Below are 19,945 nucleotides of genomic sequence, written 5' to 3' on the forward strand. Positions count from 1 at the left end.
AAATACTTAGCTAAAGGAAATGGTGCATTTAAGTTTTTTTTTTTAAGTAGCATACTAAGACTTGAAAAGAAATATTAAAGATAATTTGCTTTGCACGAGTTTGTTGCCTGTGGCCCACAAGGGGAAATAATGGGGCTGATTGCAATCAAGGCTGTCTTGTGAGGCTGGAAAGAAAGAAGGAGCTCCTAGCTTTGCTCTAAAATTCGTGAAAGGAACAGATCGTTTTGTCTTTGTTTTACAGATTTACTTACGTTTCTTGGACTATGAGATGCAGAATTCAAATGAGTGCAAAAGGAACTTTGTAGCCGTGTATGACGGAAGCAGCTCGGTGGAGGACTTGAAGGCCAAGTTCTGCAGCACCGTGGCTAACGACGTGATGCTGCGCACGGGCCTGGGGGTGATCCGCATGTGGGCGGACGAGGGCAGCCGCAACAGCCGGTTTCAGATGCTCTTCACCTCCTTTCAAGAACGTAAGGCTCCTTTACTCACTGCTTGTCCTTCAGAGGTGTCCCAGGCTGCAGAGCTCCTTTGCTGCTAATGGGGTTTTCTTCATGCAGCTTGGGCACAGCAGGGTGTTTCCTAATAAGTGGCTAAACCCAGTGAGGTTCCTTTCCCCTCATTCTGATGCAGTGGGAGCTACATATCACATTCAGAGTATTTATTTCCGTATATGCATCATAGCCTCGCTTGAACGAGTGCACGCTCTTCCACTGGGAAATGATGGATTTTGTTTGCCTTCGGTTTAGCTCTTGCCAGGAATATGGAGGTGATGCTGCAGTTGCTGATGAAGCTTGAGTTTAAATATCATTTTCTCAAAACGCCATAAAATGTTTGATGTATTGGCTTTAATAAGCTTCTGTTGCAGTCTCATTTAATCTGGACAGGCTCTCTACTGCGTAGCTACAGTTAAAGGGGAGAGGGGAGTGCTTGGGAAGACAGAATTACGGGAAAATCAGACAATGTTTAAGTGACATAATATTTAAAGTTACTGCAAAGTATATGATTTTTAATTTTGAAAACTACAGTTTAATGAATAATGAGCTGTATGAACAGAAATATTAGGACATTCTTTGGAAACTTGGGCTATTTTATGGTTCAAATATATAAGCAAATGAAAGAAAATGACAAGAAATTCAGTTTAAATGGGAAAAGTCTCATATTTTGAAGCCGTGCATTCTGTCTGAATAGAAAAGACAGAAAAAGAGTTCAGAGCCTTCTAAGACATCTCTTGTTGTAAACAGCACTGGGTGCCCAGATTTTTAGGGGCAGAATTGTGAAAAGTTTTAGATAATTATTTTATAAAACACACAAATACTTTTGACTTCAATTTCTTTCTAGTTATGCAGCTGGTGTATTCTGTATCACCACACCAGAATCCTTGAGTGTCACCTGATCTTTCTAAATTGTACCATGGACTTAGACTTAGAGTCTTTGCCCAGCTGTGGGTTGTTTATGCATGGTGAAGGCTCTGACTTCTTCTCAGTGGTTGACTGAAATGCTGGAGGTCTTGGATCTTTATTTCATGGTGATATTTGAAAAATAATCTCATATTTTCTAGACTAGAATATGAAGAAATTTTTAGTGATATTTTTGGGGCTCATGCCACATGGCTCAGCAACATTTAGGATAGTGCTCCTTTCAGAGTCTGCTTTTTTTTTCAATTTTTTTAAAAATTTAAGTAATAAGTTATGTTACAGAAATATACAATATGCTAGGTATGGTGGTACATGCCTATAATTGCTGCTCTTGGGAGACTGAGGCTAGCCTGGGCTACAATATGAGATCTCATATACCACCACCCCTCCAAAAACCTACAAACAAGCAACTAATTCCTATGAAAAAACTGAACAGACTCAAATCGAGCAGTTCTCTTTAGTAGAACCACAAGAAAGTGGTCACTGTCAGTTGGTTTCATTCATTTTTCTTAATTCTCTTTGATTTTTTTCCCCTCGTCGTCTGTCCCCATCTCTGCAGGTCGCTTCTTCAACCCCTTCATTTTCCTGGTCTGTAGTTTGCTTAGGTCTTGCTTCTGCATATGAATCCTTCCAAAAGTTGTACCAAAAGTATCCTGAGAGATATTCTTTCTCTTCTTTGGCTTGAGAGCTTTGGGCATTTTCGTAGACAATTTATAAAGGTCATCTGACGCTAAGTGTGTCCTCCTCAGAACAAGGTCCAGCGACGGTCCCATCTCCTCCAGCTCAATTCGTGGGGTTCTGCAACATGTGTCTCAGAGTCTGCTTTTTAAAAGTGTTAATAGCAATTTATATGCCTTGTGGAATACAGTTTTGATGAAAACTATCATCTTAGTTATTTTGTTTACTATATGTTATTTATATAACACATTATGCATTTGCTTTATGTAACATGATATTTTGGAAAATATATGGATGACGGAACTGTTGCACCTAGTCAATGAGGATACATTTTTCTCTTGTAAAATGCTCAGAAATGATTAGTAAGTAGTCTCACTACAGAAAGAAATGTTCAGGTAACCTTCACAATAATACAGATGTGCTAGAATTAATGTTATTTGATGGCTTTATATTTTTAGTTACTGTTAAGGTTTGTGTAGTATGTGTCCCAGAACACATATGTGGCAGGCAGAGGACACCATTGTAGAGCAGATCCTTTCAGAGAGCAAACACGTCATCAGGCATGTATAGCAAACACATTTTTATGTGCTCAGCCTTCTAAACTTTCCTCCAGTGTGAGGAATCTTTTGAATATTCTTTTCAATTTGGAATCATAACTCACTGAGATCGCCTATCTAATTTATAAATATATAATGGGGTGGCAAACTACTGTGAATCTTATATATCATGAAAAATCTTCAATTTTTATCTATTGCACTATAAAATTTAATACAGATAAATGAAAAATATTGCCAAATTTAAAATATCCTCTACAATTTAAGACTTTACTCAAGTGCAATATGAGCCAATAACTTCATTTTATGAGGGAAAAATGTTTAGCTGTATAATTAAAGGACTTGCAATAATCATACCAAAAGGTGTCAGGAACATGGGATACTACAGTGATCAAAATAAAAACTTTGTAGTTTACACTTTGGCATTTTTATGGGTAAAATAATCCATTGGAAAGCTTAATAATATGTAGGATAGCAGGAAATTTTAACAGCTAAGGTCCCTTTTACCTCTAAAATTGATTATTGAATTTTATGGGTATCTATGAATCTGCATGCATGTAAGAATTGTAGATTATGTCATGCTATGAACCTATCACATACGTATAGTTGAGAGATGTTCCTTCAACATTTAAGGAAGGTCCAACCAACCCATTAAGTTTTTCCGTAGGAGAGAATGTCTGCTTGTCTTTGAATTAGGGGTGTTACAGTAACAGTTTCTCCAATCATTACATTCATTTGCAATAAGCTTTTACTAAAGCCTTGGTGTGCAATCTGGGATTCCTTGCCTGTTATATTGAATAATCTCTGTTGTTGCACAATACATGGTCAGTTTGTCATGTGAAAGTCTGGTGGTTTCTATAAATCCTTCAAACTAGATCCATTAAAAATCTAATATACACTATGAAGCCTTTAGGAGGTGAGAGTCTTGTAAATTGATTAGATTTCAAATACAAACAATCATTAATGGGCCTGGGCTTCACAGAGAGCGTCCTCAGGAAGTGATTCTTCCCATTCTCCCCACCTGTGAGCACCCAGTGTGGTGTTTTCTCCTCTCAGCTGATTGTCACCATGTACCTACCATGCTGATACGTCAGTCTTGGACTTTGCAGATTCTAGAACTGTGCAAAAAATAATGCATTACTGCAAGTGGCCCAGTAGAGCTTGTATTTTATTATGACATCATAAGAAGAAAAAAAACTATTTACATAAAATATTTTAAAATTAGAGAAAATATTAAATATTCCTCAATATTTTTATCATGGTGCTTTGCTTTCCTTCCTTCATTATTATCATTAAGAATTGTATTTGTGTACTGAAGGGGGAAGTCATTATTCCATGAACTATGTGCATACTGCTTTATTTATTGGAGCCGTGATCTACTAGATAAGGTGTAGGAACTATAAGAAAATAAAAAGTGAGTCTCTACTTGAATTAAGTGTCTTAAAATCATTTGGCGGGAGTTCTTATATAGGCATCAAGATGACTCACTGAAGAAGCTTCAGGTTTCTCACCTACCATGGCTTTATGCCACCTAAGTTTGGCAACAAATCTGGAACTGCATGGTGAATGGTGGGTATGGCTATATTTGCTTTTGTTTATAGGGCATTATTCTGTCATCTGTTGCTAATTACACATGTAAACTGCATGTGTCATAAAGAGGCAAATGTAGAGTAACGGAAGTGCAGATTGCATGCCCGTTCTGGTGATGGGTGGATTGTTGACAGTGTCTGAAAGTGGCGAAGTGAATCACACAGCAGTTTGCAGAATAGACATCACATGTGCACCAGTGTGATAGTGTCCAAACAGGCATGTGTGTGGATATGTGTGTACATATATGTGTGATTAAGTGTGTGAGTTTCTATGTGTGCACTGTCTCTCTCCAGCTTTATATGGGGCTTCCTGGTGTCAATGATAGGCATCTACACTGATGATTAATTAATCTTCATCACCTCGCAGAGACTCAATTCCTAAGACCCAGTTCAAATAAATAAACCTTTATCTTCTAAATACCTTACCATAAAAATTAGACCCCAGTATGAGTAGGCAAATAAAACAACAGCTAAGGGTATACAGATTAGTTTTTGTTAATAACAAAACACATAATGTAATTATATGACCAAACAAACGTGTACCTGATAACAAACACATTTAAGGTCTGTATATTGAGACAATCATTGATAATCTCCAGAATGATAGGGTGAAGAAATGGGGACTTTGCAAGGCGACTGTGGACATTTCAGTGTTCCCATGTAGAAGTGCTGGAAAATCTGAGCTCTCTACAGTTACACACCACTAGAGTGGAAGACTCGAAATGGAGAAGCTGAGCCCTCAGGAGACAACTTTGCTGGTGCCTTGATGCCTGGGTTCCCTATGTCGAGAACTCTGCGAAATGCACTTCTGTTAATCATGGACCACCTAGAAGACGGCAGACGTTTTAGGGTTCCCAAATGGACTATAGTCGAGTGCATACAAGAAAGTAAAATGCATTACCAAGTCGAAGCGGGGCTCAGAAATCATCTATCACATATCTTCTCATGGTATAAGCTTAAAACCAGATAAATGTCCAGAGAGGTTAATCACTCTTCTCTGCATGGTATCCTCTTCTTGGCAACATGCTCATTGAATTGAGGCAAGGACTGAACATCTGTACATAACATAATGTTACTTTGCTGCCTTTGAGACATTCTGGGTTAAACCTCTCTTTTTATAAAGAGGTTAATGATGACAAAGGTGATGAAATTGGGTGACCAGTTGGCTCAGTTCAAAGAAACTCTACATGATTTTCAAATGTAATTGATACTTTGGCCCCATTATGTGTTAATTCTGGCTGAAGAGCTACCCTCACATAACTATTAGACATAATTAAAATTAAAATGACTACAGTCTACAGGATCTACCAATGTGATCCACCAATATGATGAGAGATAAATACCAATATATACATGTTTAAATTATCAAACATTTTTCTCATCTGAATTAATCACAGGAAAAGGGGAAATGAGTTTATCGTGGGGACATGGATTTCTTGTCACATCGGCAGATGTTGCAAGCAAATTATTACAAAGTCAGTCTTACATGACCTTCTCTATCACAGAAATAATATTACTGCCCATAGGAGACCCAAGATCCCCCAAATAGAAAGGATTTCCCTATAGTGAAGGCTGTGAAATCACCCTCTGTAGCCAGCTTTCATGTGGCAGAAGGAATACTCTCTTCTTCAGCTGTTTTCACTATGACCAGAAATGTCACAGAATAGTGGCAAATCTTGCTGTTGGTGACAGCTAAGCACTTTGTTAAGAAAAGCACATGCAGAACAAACAGTGTATAGTTACCTCCATGTTCAGGAATTAGACAGTACATTCAGTTAGTTCAGGAATTAGAAAAAGTACATCTATACTATCGTGGAAAATAATTCTGGGTCATTCTTGAATAGAACAATTAATGATAAATTGAGTTTTATCTTACTGACTTATATCAAAGTTTTTCTAATAATATAGTTTAATATATTTATATCTCTTTCCATAGGCACTGACTATCTTGAGGAATCATCCAATTAAAAAGATTATATTTAGTATTTAACTTTGACTATATTTATACATAACAAATCATGGCAAGATTACTGATTTAACATTAATGTAACGTCAATATGGGAAAGCTGGGGACCTGGTGTATTGCACCTGTTCGGAGTGAGTCACCTATTGCCGTTTCAGAGCCATTCTTGCTCTGGGTTTGTGCATGAATTCAGTAATGGGAATGGATGCATCCCATAAGCCAGGACAATTCTCACTTCTAGAGAAGTGAGAGCTATTTACTGTTCTTCTCCCAAGGACAGCTTTTGAACATTATAGTACTTGATTGGTGAGCAAGAAATGTGTGTTGTAGACAGATAAGAAAGTAAAAGATATTTTTAAATATTGGACACTTTAAGATTATATATAAATTATTTACAACAGTTTGCTCAAATAACATAGTTCATGTGGTTTCAGGCCAGCTTATAAGACAAGTCAAAGTAATAGTTTTATTTTTGATAAAATTGTACAGAATATCCTTTGCATTGCTTTTCGAGACATTATGTAAAGATCAATTCTTAGCTAACATAAAATAAATTTTCATAGTATGTACTCAATTTATAATACCCATGATACAGAAGCAAGTACACATATAATACCCTCAATACAACAACACTTAAAGATAGAATACCCACAGTGCAGCAGCTCTTACAGATAGAATGCCCACAATAGAGCAGTACCTACAGATATGATACCCAAGGTATAGCAGCACTTACAGTTAGGATACCCACAATATAGCAGAACCCACAAATAGCTTCTGTTGTGAATGGTGCTGAGTTTGTATTCTATGACAAAATTTCCCTGAGAATGTGTAGCCTTAATCAAATAGTTATAAGGAGGTAAAACGAGAAGGCCACTTGGAAGACCTGACAAAACCAAGAAACTCTGTGACAATGGGACATAATCCAGTGATACAGCTGACACTAGAGGAGCCGTGGCTGCTTCTTAGAGTACCAGACACTGGATTTCAAAGAGGTTTTGGTCACCAACAAACAGGGAAATTAGTCAGACAATTCCAAGAACCTGTGTTCCACACAATCTAACAATCTTGGAAGAGAACTCTTGGCACAAAGTTGAAGATCATAGTTACAGCTGATGTCTGCATTCAGGCATGTGTGGTGATCGTGTGCTTGACATCTGACTTATGGAGATTATGTGAAAATAACTACCTGGTGCTTAAAGATTTCTGGTGATTTGCTGATGAGTGCTGTCATTGTACGTGTCTTACTTAAGCAACCCAACCATGTAACTGAGGTTTCGTTGGGGCATCCTTCCTTTCACAGCAGACCTCCCAGTCCTCTGGCTCTTAAAATTTTTTTCTGTGATGTTTCCTGAACCTGAGATGTAGGAGCTGTGTTGTAGATTCATTTACTGAGGCCAGGAAACTTACAGACAGTGGTTTTCTGCATTTTGAACAACTGTAGTATCCATCTGCTGCAAAAAAGATGCTTCTTTGATGAGGAGTAGAAACTACACTTATCTGTGGATATGAGGATAAATGTACAGATTGTAGTTGTAAATTATACTGGCTTGAGAAAGTGGGAGTAGTAGGTTCTTTTCCAGGATTTGTGATCCTTCCAATCCATGAGTAGCAGCCTAAGCTTAGAGAACCACACTTTAATTCTCTTCTAGTTAGACAGATGTTGGTTGTCACCAGGACATAAGTGCCATTATTGCCATTGCAAGTAATCCTTCAACTGATTAATGGTTAATGACAATGTGGCATATGTACATGATATATATGCACTATTGAGCTGTAAACCAAAATGAAATTTGCAGGTAAATGGAAGGACTTAGAAAAGATTATATTAAATGGGGTGATACAACCTCCAAAGATGAATTCTGTATGCTCTCTCTTATCTGTATTTCTGAGATCCAAAATTTCAGATATGAGCATATTATATAGTGTAAGAGCAGGTATCATTATGATATTTATTCAGTAATAACATATTTTCCCTGAAAGATGATGTTAGGCACAATGACAGACCTGGGATCATTACTGAGACCCAGAGTGACTATATTTAATCTGTTTCAAGAGTTATATGTGTGTGTGTGATGTAAAAAAGACATGTCATAAGTTATCATTATTCTAAAGTATAAATTGATTTCTTAGGTAGATTTCAATATCACACCATTATAATGTTTAAAGTAGATTAAGAGCACTTTATTAGTGTAGGAAATATTTACCATATATGTCATACAGAAACATAAATACCAGATGGCAGAGATTTAAATATCAACAGTACATAAAATATGCTGAAAATTGCTGAATTTATGTCATATTTTGGCAAGTTTTTCCAACATAGACACAAAGCATAATGTAGGTAATAAAAATCATGATATTTAAATATATGATACTTAATAGTTGCATTGATGAAAACTTTTATGTTGAAATGCAATGAATAAGTGAACAATGAAATAAATGGGTGAAAAATGAAGAAATAGTTAATAATAAAGTAGGACACATAGTCTTCTAGGTGGGAAATGAGCCTATTTATAGCAACAACAGAAGGGTGTGCATTCAGCTATGACTTAGGGTTTTCATCTATCAGTTTCGTTTAGAAAATGAAGAACCCTGTTTAGAAAGCAAAGTGTGGTGGTTTAAAAGAAATAGCCCCTAAAGGGAGTGGCATTATTAGGAGTTGCTACCTTGTTGGAGGAAGTGTGTCACTGTAGGGGCAGGCTTTGAGGTCTCTTTGCCCATGCTTTCCTCAATGTGACACTCAGACCTCTTCCTGTTGCCTGAAAGATATAAGACTCTCAGCTACAGCCATAGCACCATGTCTGCCTGCTCTCTGCCATGACTTGCTGGACGTCCTTCTTTCTATGTGTTCTTTGTATTGGTTAATGAATAAAGAAACTGCCTTGGCCTTGAAAGGGCAAAATTTAGGTAGGCGGGGAAAATTAAACAGAATGCTGGGTGGAAGAAGGCAGAACCAGAGAGACGCCATGGAGCCGCCAGAGTCAGACATGCTGACTCTTTGCCAGTAAGCCACTGGCACGTGGTGAAACACAGATTAATAAAAAAAATGGGTTAAATTAAGATGTAAACATTAGTCAATAAAAAACTAGAGCTAATGGAAAAAACAGTGTTTTAATGAATACAGTTTCTATGTCATTATTTCGGGTGTAAACTAGCCCGGTGGCCAGGACAAACAAAGGGCCCCCACTCCTTTTCAACATCTTGCCGTGATGACAATGGACTGGAAACCGTGAACTGTAAGTGAGCCACCACAATTAAAAGTTTTCCTTTATAAGAGTTGCCATGTTCGTAGTTTCTCTTCACAGCAATAGAAACCCTAAACAAGACAAACTGAGGTGAAAGCTTTTGTACTTCTATTAGGAAAACATGTTTCACGAGGGACAATCCAATACAACATATCAAAACATGTAACATTACATTTTAAAATACCTTTTAATATTAGCTAGATTCATACATTAGCAAATCCTATGTTTAAAACAATGAAGATTGGAGTTGGAAAGATGACTCAGTGGTTAAGAGCCCAGACTACTATGGCTGAGGATTCAAGGTCAGTTCCCAACACCCATGCCAAGAGGATCACAGCTATGTGAACCACCAAGCTCCAAGAAGTCCTATGTCCACCACGAATGCCACATGCATAATTAAAACAAAATGTAATATTAAAATAAAATTAAACAAATAATATAATGTGAAGCATTTCTTGTTTGCTTGTTTGTTTTAAGATTAGTTCTTGTTGGCCTGAAAGTCTATGTAGACCAAGCTGGTCTCAAACTCACAGACATCTGCCTGATTTCTGTCTCTGGGATTAATGGCTTGTACCACCATTGCTAGCCCAAATGTGATTTTCTTAAGTTGTATAGTTAAATGGTTCTGGGAATGCACATGCTCTTTATTAAGAAAATAGTAAACTTGAGAATTGTATTAACCTATGTGGAACATAGGTTACTAAAATAAAGCAGTTAACAAAATGTATTTACACTATACACAGATTCTTGTAAATACAGTGGACAAATGTTTAACATGAAATTTCTATTATATATCTAGTATATATATGATGAAAATAATATAATTCAGCTTTTACTAATAATTTTAGAATTTTTTTGCCTTTTCTATTGATCTAATGAAACATTAAAAGCTAAAATTAAGACCTTCTGAAGGGATCTATTATATTTAAGAAAAAGAGATTACTCACATAGTTTCTATGGTAGAATAATTATTATTTCATTACAATATCAGAAACAATCAATATGACTCTAACTATGCCACAACTTAAGTTATTACATTGCTACACTATGCCTTAGGTATAGTTATGAATTTTCCACAGTGGAATCTCCTCACCACTTACCTCCCAATGGACACTCAGCTAATGACTGACTTTGTGTGAAAAATTCCAATGGTTAAATCCTCATTCTTAAACTGTCCCTGACCTAGTTAGTGGGGTTTTTGGGAGGTTGTTTAGTGTTCCTCGGGAGGGTGGACTTTCTTGAGGTATGCGGAGGCGTGCTAGGGGTTGAGGGATGGGGGGGGGACGGGGGAGGGGCAGGAGGAAGGAATGAAGGAAGGAAGGAAGGGAGGCAACAGGAAAGGAAAGGAGGAAAGGAATTAAGTTCAGCAAACGTTCCTTCCCCCCTCCCTTCCCTTCCCACCTTCCCTTCCCTTCCCTTCCTGCTCCCTCTCTCTCTCATGCTCTGATCTCTCTCATCTCTCATCTCTCTCTCTCTCTCACCCCTCCATCTCTCATCACTCGCGTCTCTCTAATCTTTGGTCAACTTGACAGAAGTCAGTGTTATCTGGAGAAGAGGAACCTTAATTGCTGAATTGTTTCCATCAGGTAGTCTGTAGGCAAGTTGGGGAGTGGGGTGTTTCTTATTAAGATTGATGAGGTTCAAGCTCACTCTGAACTTGCTGCCACTCCTGAGGATGCCCTCAGCAGAATATAGAAGCAAGGTGATCAAGACCTGGGGAGCAAGTCAGTGTGCAGTACATTGTTCCTCCAAGGTGTCTGCCTTGGTTCCCAGATCCAGGCTTAAGTTCCTGCCCTGACTCATCAGTGATCAGTGGCTATAGGGACATGTAAGATACATGAACCGTTTCTATGTTGCTTCTGGTCCTGGTGTTTACCACAGCCACAAAGACATTAAACTAAGACACCCCACCTCTGAAATCCCCCCAGTCTCTTAAAATTGATGGTCTATTTATTATTATTGGGATGTAACTGGGTAGGATATTGCTATTCATCTTACCACGGTTGATGTCTTTCTCTTTTGATTTTTATGTAACTGAGGAGTTCTTTGCTGAAAATATGAAAGCAATTGTGTGTTGACGTGAAGGCTATTTGTGTCCAGTGTTAACTGATTTGTCGTATATCTAAACACGTGCCCATTTTTATAAATTATGACCACATATTCCTTTTCTGTATAAAGAAACTGTCTTTCAGATGAAGTAATCTGACTATTGCAAAACAACAATTAAGCATCCTCTATTGGGTAAATTTCTGACAAATGGATTCGTGTTTATAATTTAAAAATTAATGTCAGACAGTTTCAGAAAAGAAAGTCTCCAGTCAGCTCTTTACAAGGAGATTATTATTTCAACAAAAAGTGTAATAGTATGATGAATATTTAATATCATATTATAATATGTTAAATCTACCACTTTGTTATAAGGAATGACTAGGCTGGTGCATAGTGCACTTTCCAGGGAATGGAGTCAATAGTGGAGAGTAGGTGAAAGGTTTGAGCATGTTTCCTCCTCCAGGGAAGCAAGGAAAATTATATAAAATTACACAATCTGTGAGTTATTAACCCTCTCTCCTTCCGTATCTTCTTCCACCTTCCCGTTCTTGTCCACTCAAACCTTTGCTTGGGTTCAACTGTATCATAAAGAAATTTAATATTTGAAAATTATTTGCAACCGACTCTTAATGCTGACATAGTCATTTAGCCTGCATCACCCGGAAGGTTCTAAATGCATGGGTACGTAGATTAATAATATATATTAATGACTACTTTCAGTTTTTCAGGAAAAAGCAATTATTTTTATTGAAGTAAACTTATCTTCAATTTTTATTCACTGAGGATCTCACTTTTCACATTCTAGAGTAATGTAGACTTTGGGAAAGTGTGGGTTCACAAGAGCCTGGTATGAGACTCAAAGCAGCAGTCACGTAGAATTTAGGCTCTCTGGTAACCATATATATATGATTACATATTATATTATATATGTCACCCATAGTTGGAGACTTTGCTATTGTTTCCCGAACTGCACATCAATAATTAATTGCTTTGATTTTGATTTTACAATCATTGTAGTTTATATTTGTTGGTGAGAATGAATGCAATCTGTTTGCTACATGGAGGTAGGGAGATTGTTGTCTTGAACTGTCAGCATTTGCAGTAGTCCAGTCACAAGCTCCAGGCAGCTTGGCCTCTTAAGGCTTGGCACAAATCTTTGCTTACTGCAGGTTCTTCTATTGGAACTTGGAATGTTCAGAAGCAAAGCCAAATATTGTACCTTTGTCAGAACAATGTGTCTAAACTAACCAGAGGCTGCAGACACGCATAAATCAGTCACAAACCAAACTCTGAACCAAATGTGCAGGGCCTAATAATAACTCCAGTGCAAAGCCATCCAACATCCTCCTCGTTATAATTTCGATGTCTAATTGCCCACAATGAATAAATCATCATGCAGCTGAGTCAAAGCAGACGTAAGGATGGCGTAAAAGTGGACAAAAATTCCTTGGAGTGGAAACTGAATTAGGTGTCTTGTGATGTGGTGCACATCACAAAGGAGGAATGAAATTATCTCCACCTGTGGAAGAAAATGTGTACATAACTTTCATTCCATATTACAGTCTTCAATGGTGGGGAGTTACAATTTTATCACAAGTTTTGCAGAGAGATCTAATAATTGTGTGATATTAAATTGAAGTTTGTAAGCAGTGTTAATATGATACACAGATTCAGAAATATATTTATTTTCTAAAGCTGAAAGCTTTTGTGAACAATTGTGTCAGAACAGAGAGTTTCGAAAACATTGATCTTTTTTCTTTTTATTTATTTATTTACTTTTATTAAAAATTTCCACCTCCTCCTCTCCTTCCATTTCCCTCCTCATCCTCCCACTCCCCCTCCTCCTCCCTTTCCAGTCCAAAGAGTAGTCAGGGTTCCCTGCCCTGTGGGAAGTCCAAGGTCCTCCCCCCTCCATCTCCATCCAGGTCTAGGAAGGTAAGCATCCAAACAGACTAGGCTCCCACAAAACCAGTACATGCAGTAGGATCAAAACCCAGTGTCATTGCCCTCGGCTTCTCAGTCAGCCCTCATTGTCCTCAAAACCAATGCAAAGATGGTAAGAGACATGAAGAGAAGTTGCACAAATCTATATCTGGAATTAGTTTGGTAAACATTTTTTTTCATTAAAATGTCATTTATTCTTAACTGCACAATCTACGGGTCATTTTAGTTTATAATATGATAGCAGAAAAATTTTATTTGAAGGAGAAATTGTGACACCAATATTGGTGGTTTGATGTGTTTATAATTTTTTAAAGACTTGGTTGCATGCATGGGTGTAGACATGAGCTCATGCATGTTTCAGGGTGGACATTCCTGTGCTAACATGAGGTCAGAAGAATATGTCATATCCTTATATGCAGCGTGTTAAATGGATGCTGAGCTGCTACCTCTGGTCCTCATTGCTGCTCAGCCAGTGCTCCTAATTGCTAACTTATTCCTGTACACCCATATTTTATAACTGTTGCTATTCCTGCTCAGTGATTACAACACCGCCATATCAAATGACAGTATTAAGCAATATATTTTAAACCTGCTTTTGATATCTAAAACTCAACACTTTATTATGGTTTATAGTTGCTGTTTCTGATAAACTAGTGTTGCTGTCCTTCATCATTAATGCTGAAAAAAGTGAAATTCATTAGAAATGGAAACCATTGTCACACTTCAGTGAGAAGCTGGCATCGCATAAACACTGCAGTGCTGGAGGAATTTGTACTCTATGTGGTCTGCAAAGGAGCATATATCCAGTAAGCAGAAAGTAGTACTGGTGCCTAGGAAGTTGGCTTAGTGCGATGGAGCTACTATGAAATCAAGAGAACCTAATTTCACATCCCAGGACTCATGTAAAAGTGTGGATGTGCACATCTGTCATCACAACTGTCTGCCCAGATGCCTAGACCAGTGGGAGCTGCTCCCCAAAACAGAGAAACAGAGGAAGCCACCTACAATCCTTTTCTGGCCTCTGCATTTGCAATTGTGGCTACATAGACAGCAGTTCACTAACACACACACACACACACACACACACACACACACACCAACTCTACAAACAAAAGTAGTGCCTGGTTCCTTAGCTTCTGATATGGAGGTGTTATAAAAGAGTGCATTAACGAAGTTAGTTGGAGGAGGCCAGCTTAAGATCTATGAAATATGCAGTGAAAACATATAGAATACCAAGAATATGGTTAGGGGACAAGGAAGGATTAAAGGGTGGGAGCAGTCACAGTATGGTATGTATTCGAATGGATATGTCATTATGCACCCATCCACTTTGTGCTGTAAGAAAATACAAATCAATTAGCCAAGGATAAAATGAATGGGAAAATTAAGGGAATGAAGAGGATCTAGTGCTGGCTAGGAGGAGAAGGATGAACATGCGCCTCCCTTTCCAGGACTCTGTTCAGCTGCATCCAGTCAGCATGGTAATTAGAATTCCAAGTTGAATCTGTGAGGGAATTGGAATGCTCAGAGCAAGGCTGTTTCTCAGACAATTTTCAGAGCCCAGTGGGAGTCCTGAGTCAATGGTTTAAGCTCAGGCTCAGTACAAATTGATGGGGTACTTACTGGTAAGCAATAAGCCTGGGTAAAAAAGGACATAGAGGGAAAAGGGGAGCCACCCAAAAAGGCCTCAAAAATCTAACCCAAGATGTTTCTAAAAATTGGCGTAGGGGGCTGGCAGAGCATAGGAAATCCTCTTAACAAAATTAATCATGATGAGCATTGAATGAAACCAACTGAGTTTTCTATTATGCAAACCTTTGTGTGCGATATGAAATCACAGTGTATCTGTCTACCAAAAAAGATATAAATCGCATAGATATGTTTATAATAGTGTGGAACTTCTCTTAATTTTTCATCCAAAACAACAGTCAAAGATTAATAAGCCTTAATTTCTTAGGAAAGTTTTAATAAGTCATTATCATCAAGGCTCATAATCGTTTAACCCAAGAAATAAGAAGAGGAGATTCAAATGTCCTCATCTTCTTCTTCCTCTCTCTCCTTTTCCTCACGTGTCTGCAGAAAGTCCTGTTGATTTAAAGGTAAAGGACAGGACAAAGCAGAAATGGACAAATCAGATGAGCGTGTTTTGTCGGGAGTGGGATGTGCAAAGTGTCTGAATGTGTGTGTCACCATGCCCTGTGAGCTCTGGGGTGAGAGAAGTTTGAATCACTTTTAAGATGATTTGAGGGAAACAAAAAGGAAGGGAACATGAGGAGACCAATGCTGAAGCTCACAGTCAGATTCTAAGTGTGGTCCTAAGCCCACGTTTGCAAGCACACTGTTCCTTCTCTCTGTTTCTCAATGCCTATGATGATTGTGTGGCTGACTTAATCTACCCATTACCTCTGATTCATTGCCTCTGAAAGGCAGCTAGTTGAAATATTAACTTCCCAGAATGATATGTTCTATTTCACAGTTGATTTAATATTTAAATTAATACTACTTTTTTGTTTATTTGAAGAAAGAAAAGACTGACAGTATGATTGGACACTTTATGGACTTCAGCATTAAAGCAACAGCTGCAATACTAAAACATCTTAATTATGGAACTGAAACTGTTTATGAACTTAGGAGCCAGACAATCTGTTTAGATCTTTTATTTTATAAAATATGGATTTTAGAATAAGTAAACAGTATCATGCTTGTAGTGTGTGTCTGTCTTTCACTCTCTGTTTCCTAACACTGCATACCAGTCTCACTGAGGTCCTCTGCTCAAGGTTCATTTACTTCCCTGGAGTTAGTCCTCAGGTGTAGGAGTGCTGAATCACTAGGGTAGGTGAAGTTTCTGTGAAGTGTGGTACAGGCCTGCCACCTTGTGGATAAAACAAACAGTTGCAAATTCATACAAGATAGCAACAGACAATTGTCCTTAAATACATTTTATGTTCATTGCTGTTAGTTGTAGAGATGTATGGATAACCTATGAAAACTGTCATTTTTCTTGTACAAAAAGATGGAAAATTGACTTTTTGATGAATATTTTATTCCCCTTTTGAGAATTCTCTAGTTTTCACAAACAGTGTGCATATATGAATATAAAAATATTGTATATTTTTTCAAAAAGAGATAAACAGTATAATTTTCCCAAATACCAGAAATAACCTTTGGACAAAACCTAGAAATAACTCATGCTTTGACATACATATTTTCTGTACATTTTTTCATGGTTTGTTTGTGTAGTAAACTCATTATTTGAGAAATTGCATCCAGATAGATATGCTCACACACTCAACTGTATTTACTTAGACATCAAGAATGCAGCTATTATAATAGTTTTTACCATTACAGACATAACTCTTAAATTTTTAAATCATTGCTTTCCATTTTAAGCAATAAACGGGATTATTTAAAGTAAACAAAGGCTTATAAGTTCTTGACAACGAAACTTTTCTGACTGTTCAGCTCCTATTTGACACAGAGCCTCAGGACTTACGAAATGGACATAGGGGATCTATAGCTCACAGGGCATTTCTTCCTCTTCTTCAGTGAATTTTGTTCACTGAATTTTGTTTCTACATCATTTCTTTTGAAGTAGTTAAAAAAATACTCAGTGAATAAAATTTAAACTACATTGAAGGTACCTATAATTAATTCACAGTCTAGGTATATTATTTGTTTTTCTAAAAATTTTGAATTTTTTTATTACAATAAAAGGCAACATTATCACTTCTATCAATCCCCAACTGGACAGGATTTCAACACCTTGAATTATATATATATATATATATTATATATAATAAATATATATTATATATTTATAATATATATAATATATATGGTAAAAACAGATAAATTTTTTTCTAGATTAGACATTATTGTCTTTTAGAGATGGATCTAGAATATTTGAATATCTGTTGTTACAATTTTATAACAGAAAATAAATATTATTTTCATGCTCTTGTTAAAGTATAAAACAGAATATCAGAAGTAATTATGTACATGTAAGCTATGGTCTTTTAAGATCTATACTTTTATTTTAACGCATATATGCTAAAAATTTAAATTTGTCTTGGTATTTAATATGTATAAATTCTATTTTTGCTGTTCTTTTTCTAGAATTGAAACATGATATCTTAAATTGTGGCAATATATTAAAGATATAAAGATAACCAGAAATCTTGCTTTGAAGATGGTCCAATAAGCATTGTTACTTAGTGAAAGTTGGAGATCTCTCAAAAAACAATGCTTACTTTACAATTAACAAGTGAGATGGCATTTAATCCACTTCTATTGATAATATGTATCCCCTCTACATCACAATATTATTTTCCTTTATCATTTAATCCACTACTATCGATAATATGTATCCCCTCTACATCGCAATATTGTTTCCCCATATATCAGTTTTCTGATACAAGGTAGTTATGTAGCCAAGTGTGACCTTGACCTCTTGACCCTCTTCTTGCTGTTTCTCTGTCACATTGTTTAAGTACCCAGCCAATACATTTAGCTTTATACCCTTGTACCTTAGTTTTCAACATTGTCTCCATACAGTTCTTAGTAAGACAGCGGCATGCATTTATCACGTTGGCCAGCTCACAGGTCATGTTTGAAGAGGTATGCTGGGAGTTTGGGAGTGGCCTGCCGATACACCATGCCAGTTATCGGAGTGCCCTACAATTCATACTCAATGAGCTTTTGTCTTAGGACCATCATTCCTCTCAGGCCAAAGCAAAGCTCCTCCTGAGGACACTCTCGGCCCTAGCCCACAGTGTCCTAATAGATCATTGCAGGTGTTTTTTTCTATTTACAAAATATAATTTTAGTTCAGGTACTAACATGTTATAAACCTGTTTTACAGCCATGATAACGTTTATCACCTTTTTTTTAATTTTCTACTTATTTGCTTGTGCTTTGTATAACCATTCTATTGGGATAATATTTTTTGACATTTATCTGTATTTATAGCATTCTCAGTAAAAGCAAGACACATATAATAACTGAAAAGATGTGTGGATTAATAGTTTCACAATTAGGAAGCAGGAGACACGGATAGAATCATATCTTTGCTACTCAAAATATCAGTCTGAACACTCTTAGCAACACACTATTAACATTGCATCATGTACAACGGAAAATTCTCTTAGCCATTCTGGCTGGTTTAAGATGTTGTCTCGGAGTCAATACTCAAGTATCTTAAAAGTGTTTTTTAATTTGTATATAACTATAAACCAGAACAACTTATCAATAACACCTTATACACAAACAAATTTTGCAGTCACTATAATCTATTTGCAGAAAATGTTTTTATATTTTGAGTACAAATTCTGACAACATTTATTATCTATATAGAAAACCATACCTGTTCTATAAAACCATTAGGAACTTCAGTTTACTTCCAAATTAAAATATAATGTTTTGCAAGAATATATCACATTATTAAATTTTGCATTATAACAGATTTACACAAATCACTAATCTAATAAAGTGTTAAGCATAGTACTTTCGAAAGGTCTGTCATAGGTTCTATGTTTTTTATAGCTTTTTCAGATCATATTCCATGTATTTTAATCTTTATTAAAGAACCTAGAATAGATTCCAAGTGTGGGAAATAAAAATACTAGGAAAGCCAGAGCAGGGAGCAGGTGGAACCACTGTCGTATGTACTTTGGTGAGCTTATGTGTACCAAACACCTGCCAGGACATATGGGGTGAAACAAGATCACTGGAGTGGAGTTGCATGTATGTGTGAGCCACCCTGTGAGTGATGGGAACTGGATACAGGGCCTGTGAAAGTCCCTCTCTCTCTCTCAGTCACTCAATCCTCTATTCTCTCAGCTTTACTACTTGTTTTCATAATTCAGCAAATTTCCTCATAAAAATTTATTATATATATGAAAATATTCTTAGTTGCCTTATGCAAAATATTTTCCTGACCATATTAAATTGCAGAAACGAATTTCCCTAAGTATATGAAAAACATAGTTTTGAAAAATCTAAAGTTTGTTATGGTTAAAGTGTTAGATAATATCGATCATTAAGTATTTTTTATTTTTTTAATTTTTTGATCATTAAGTATTAATGACTGATTTCAAACATCCCATACGTGGCATACTTTTAATATCCAATTTCCTGGAAATACTGCTACAAAAGAGAAACAAACTAGAAAAGTCCATACAAAAATTAAACTTAATGAGGTACACACTGATTATAAAGATTAAGAAATGATCTAAAATGTTTCTATAAACTATAATCTACTGTGCAGTATTTCTACAAACTAAGTAGATCTTTTTGCTTTAATAATAATAATTAAAAAATGTATCTTTTCTGTTATCAACATCACATTGAACATTTTTATTTGCTCTCACTCCCATCACATCTTCCTAATTCTCTGTTCATATTTTATGCCACATTGAAGTTCTAATTTTTACTCCCATTACCTAAATGTGTATTGTATTCTGGAAATTAGTTATTATGCTGTTACTAGACTATGCAAATCACATACAGA

The 19,945-nt window shown here is 36.5% G+C and overlaps 1 protein-coding gene across 1 annotated transcript in view; it reads left to right on the forward strand.

Annotated features, from left to right (window-relative positions):
* The window catches only part of Neto1 (neuropilin and tolloid like 1), a 101,665-nt gene that overhangs the window by 75,112 nt on the left and 6,608 nt on the right, over positions 1–19,945 (forward strand). Inside the window, exon 7 of the mRNA XM_038331024.1 lies at positions 242–470. Coding sequence (XP_038186952.1) covers positions 242–470 — 229 coding nt within the window. The remainder of the gene's footprint in view (positions 1–241; positions 471–19,945) is intronic.

Source organism: Arvicola amphibius, chromosome 5 (assembly GCF_903992535.2).
Source record: "Arvicola amphibius chromosome 5, mArvAmp1.2, whole genome shotgun sequence".
Lineage (NCBI taxonomy): Eukaryota > Metazoa > Chordata > Mammalia > Rodentia > Cricetidae > Arvicola > Arvicola amphibius.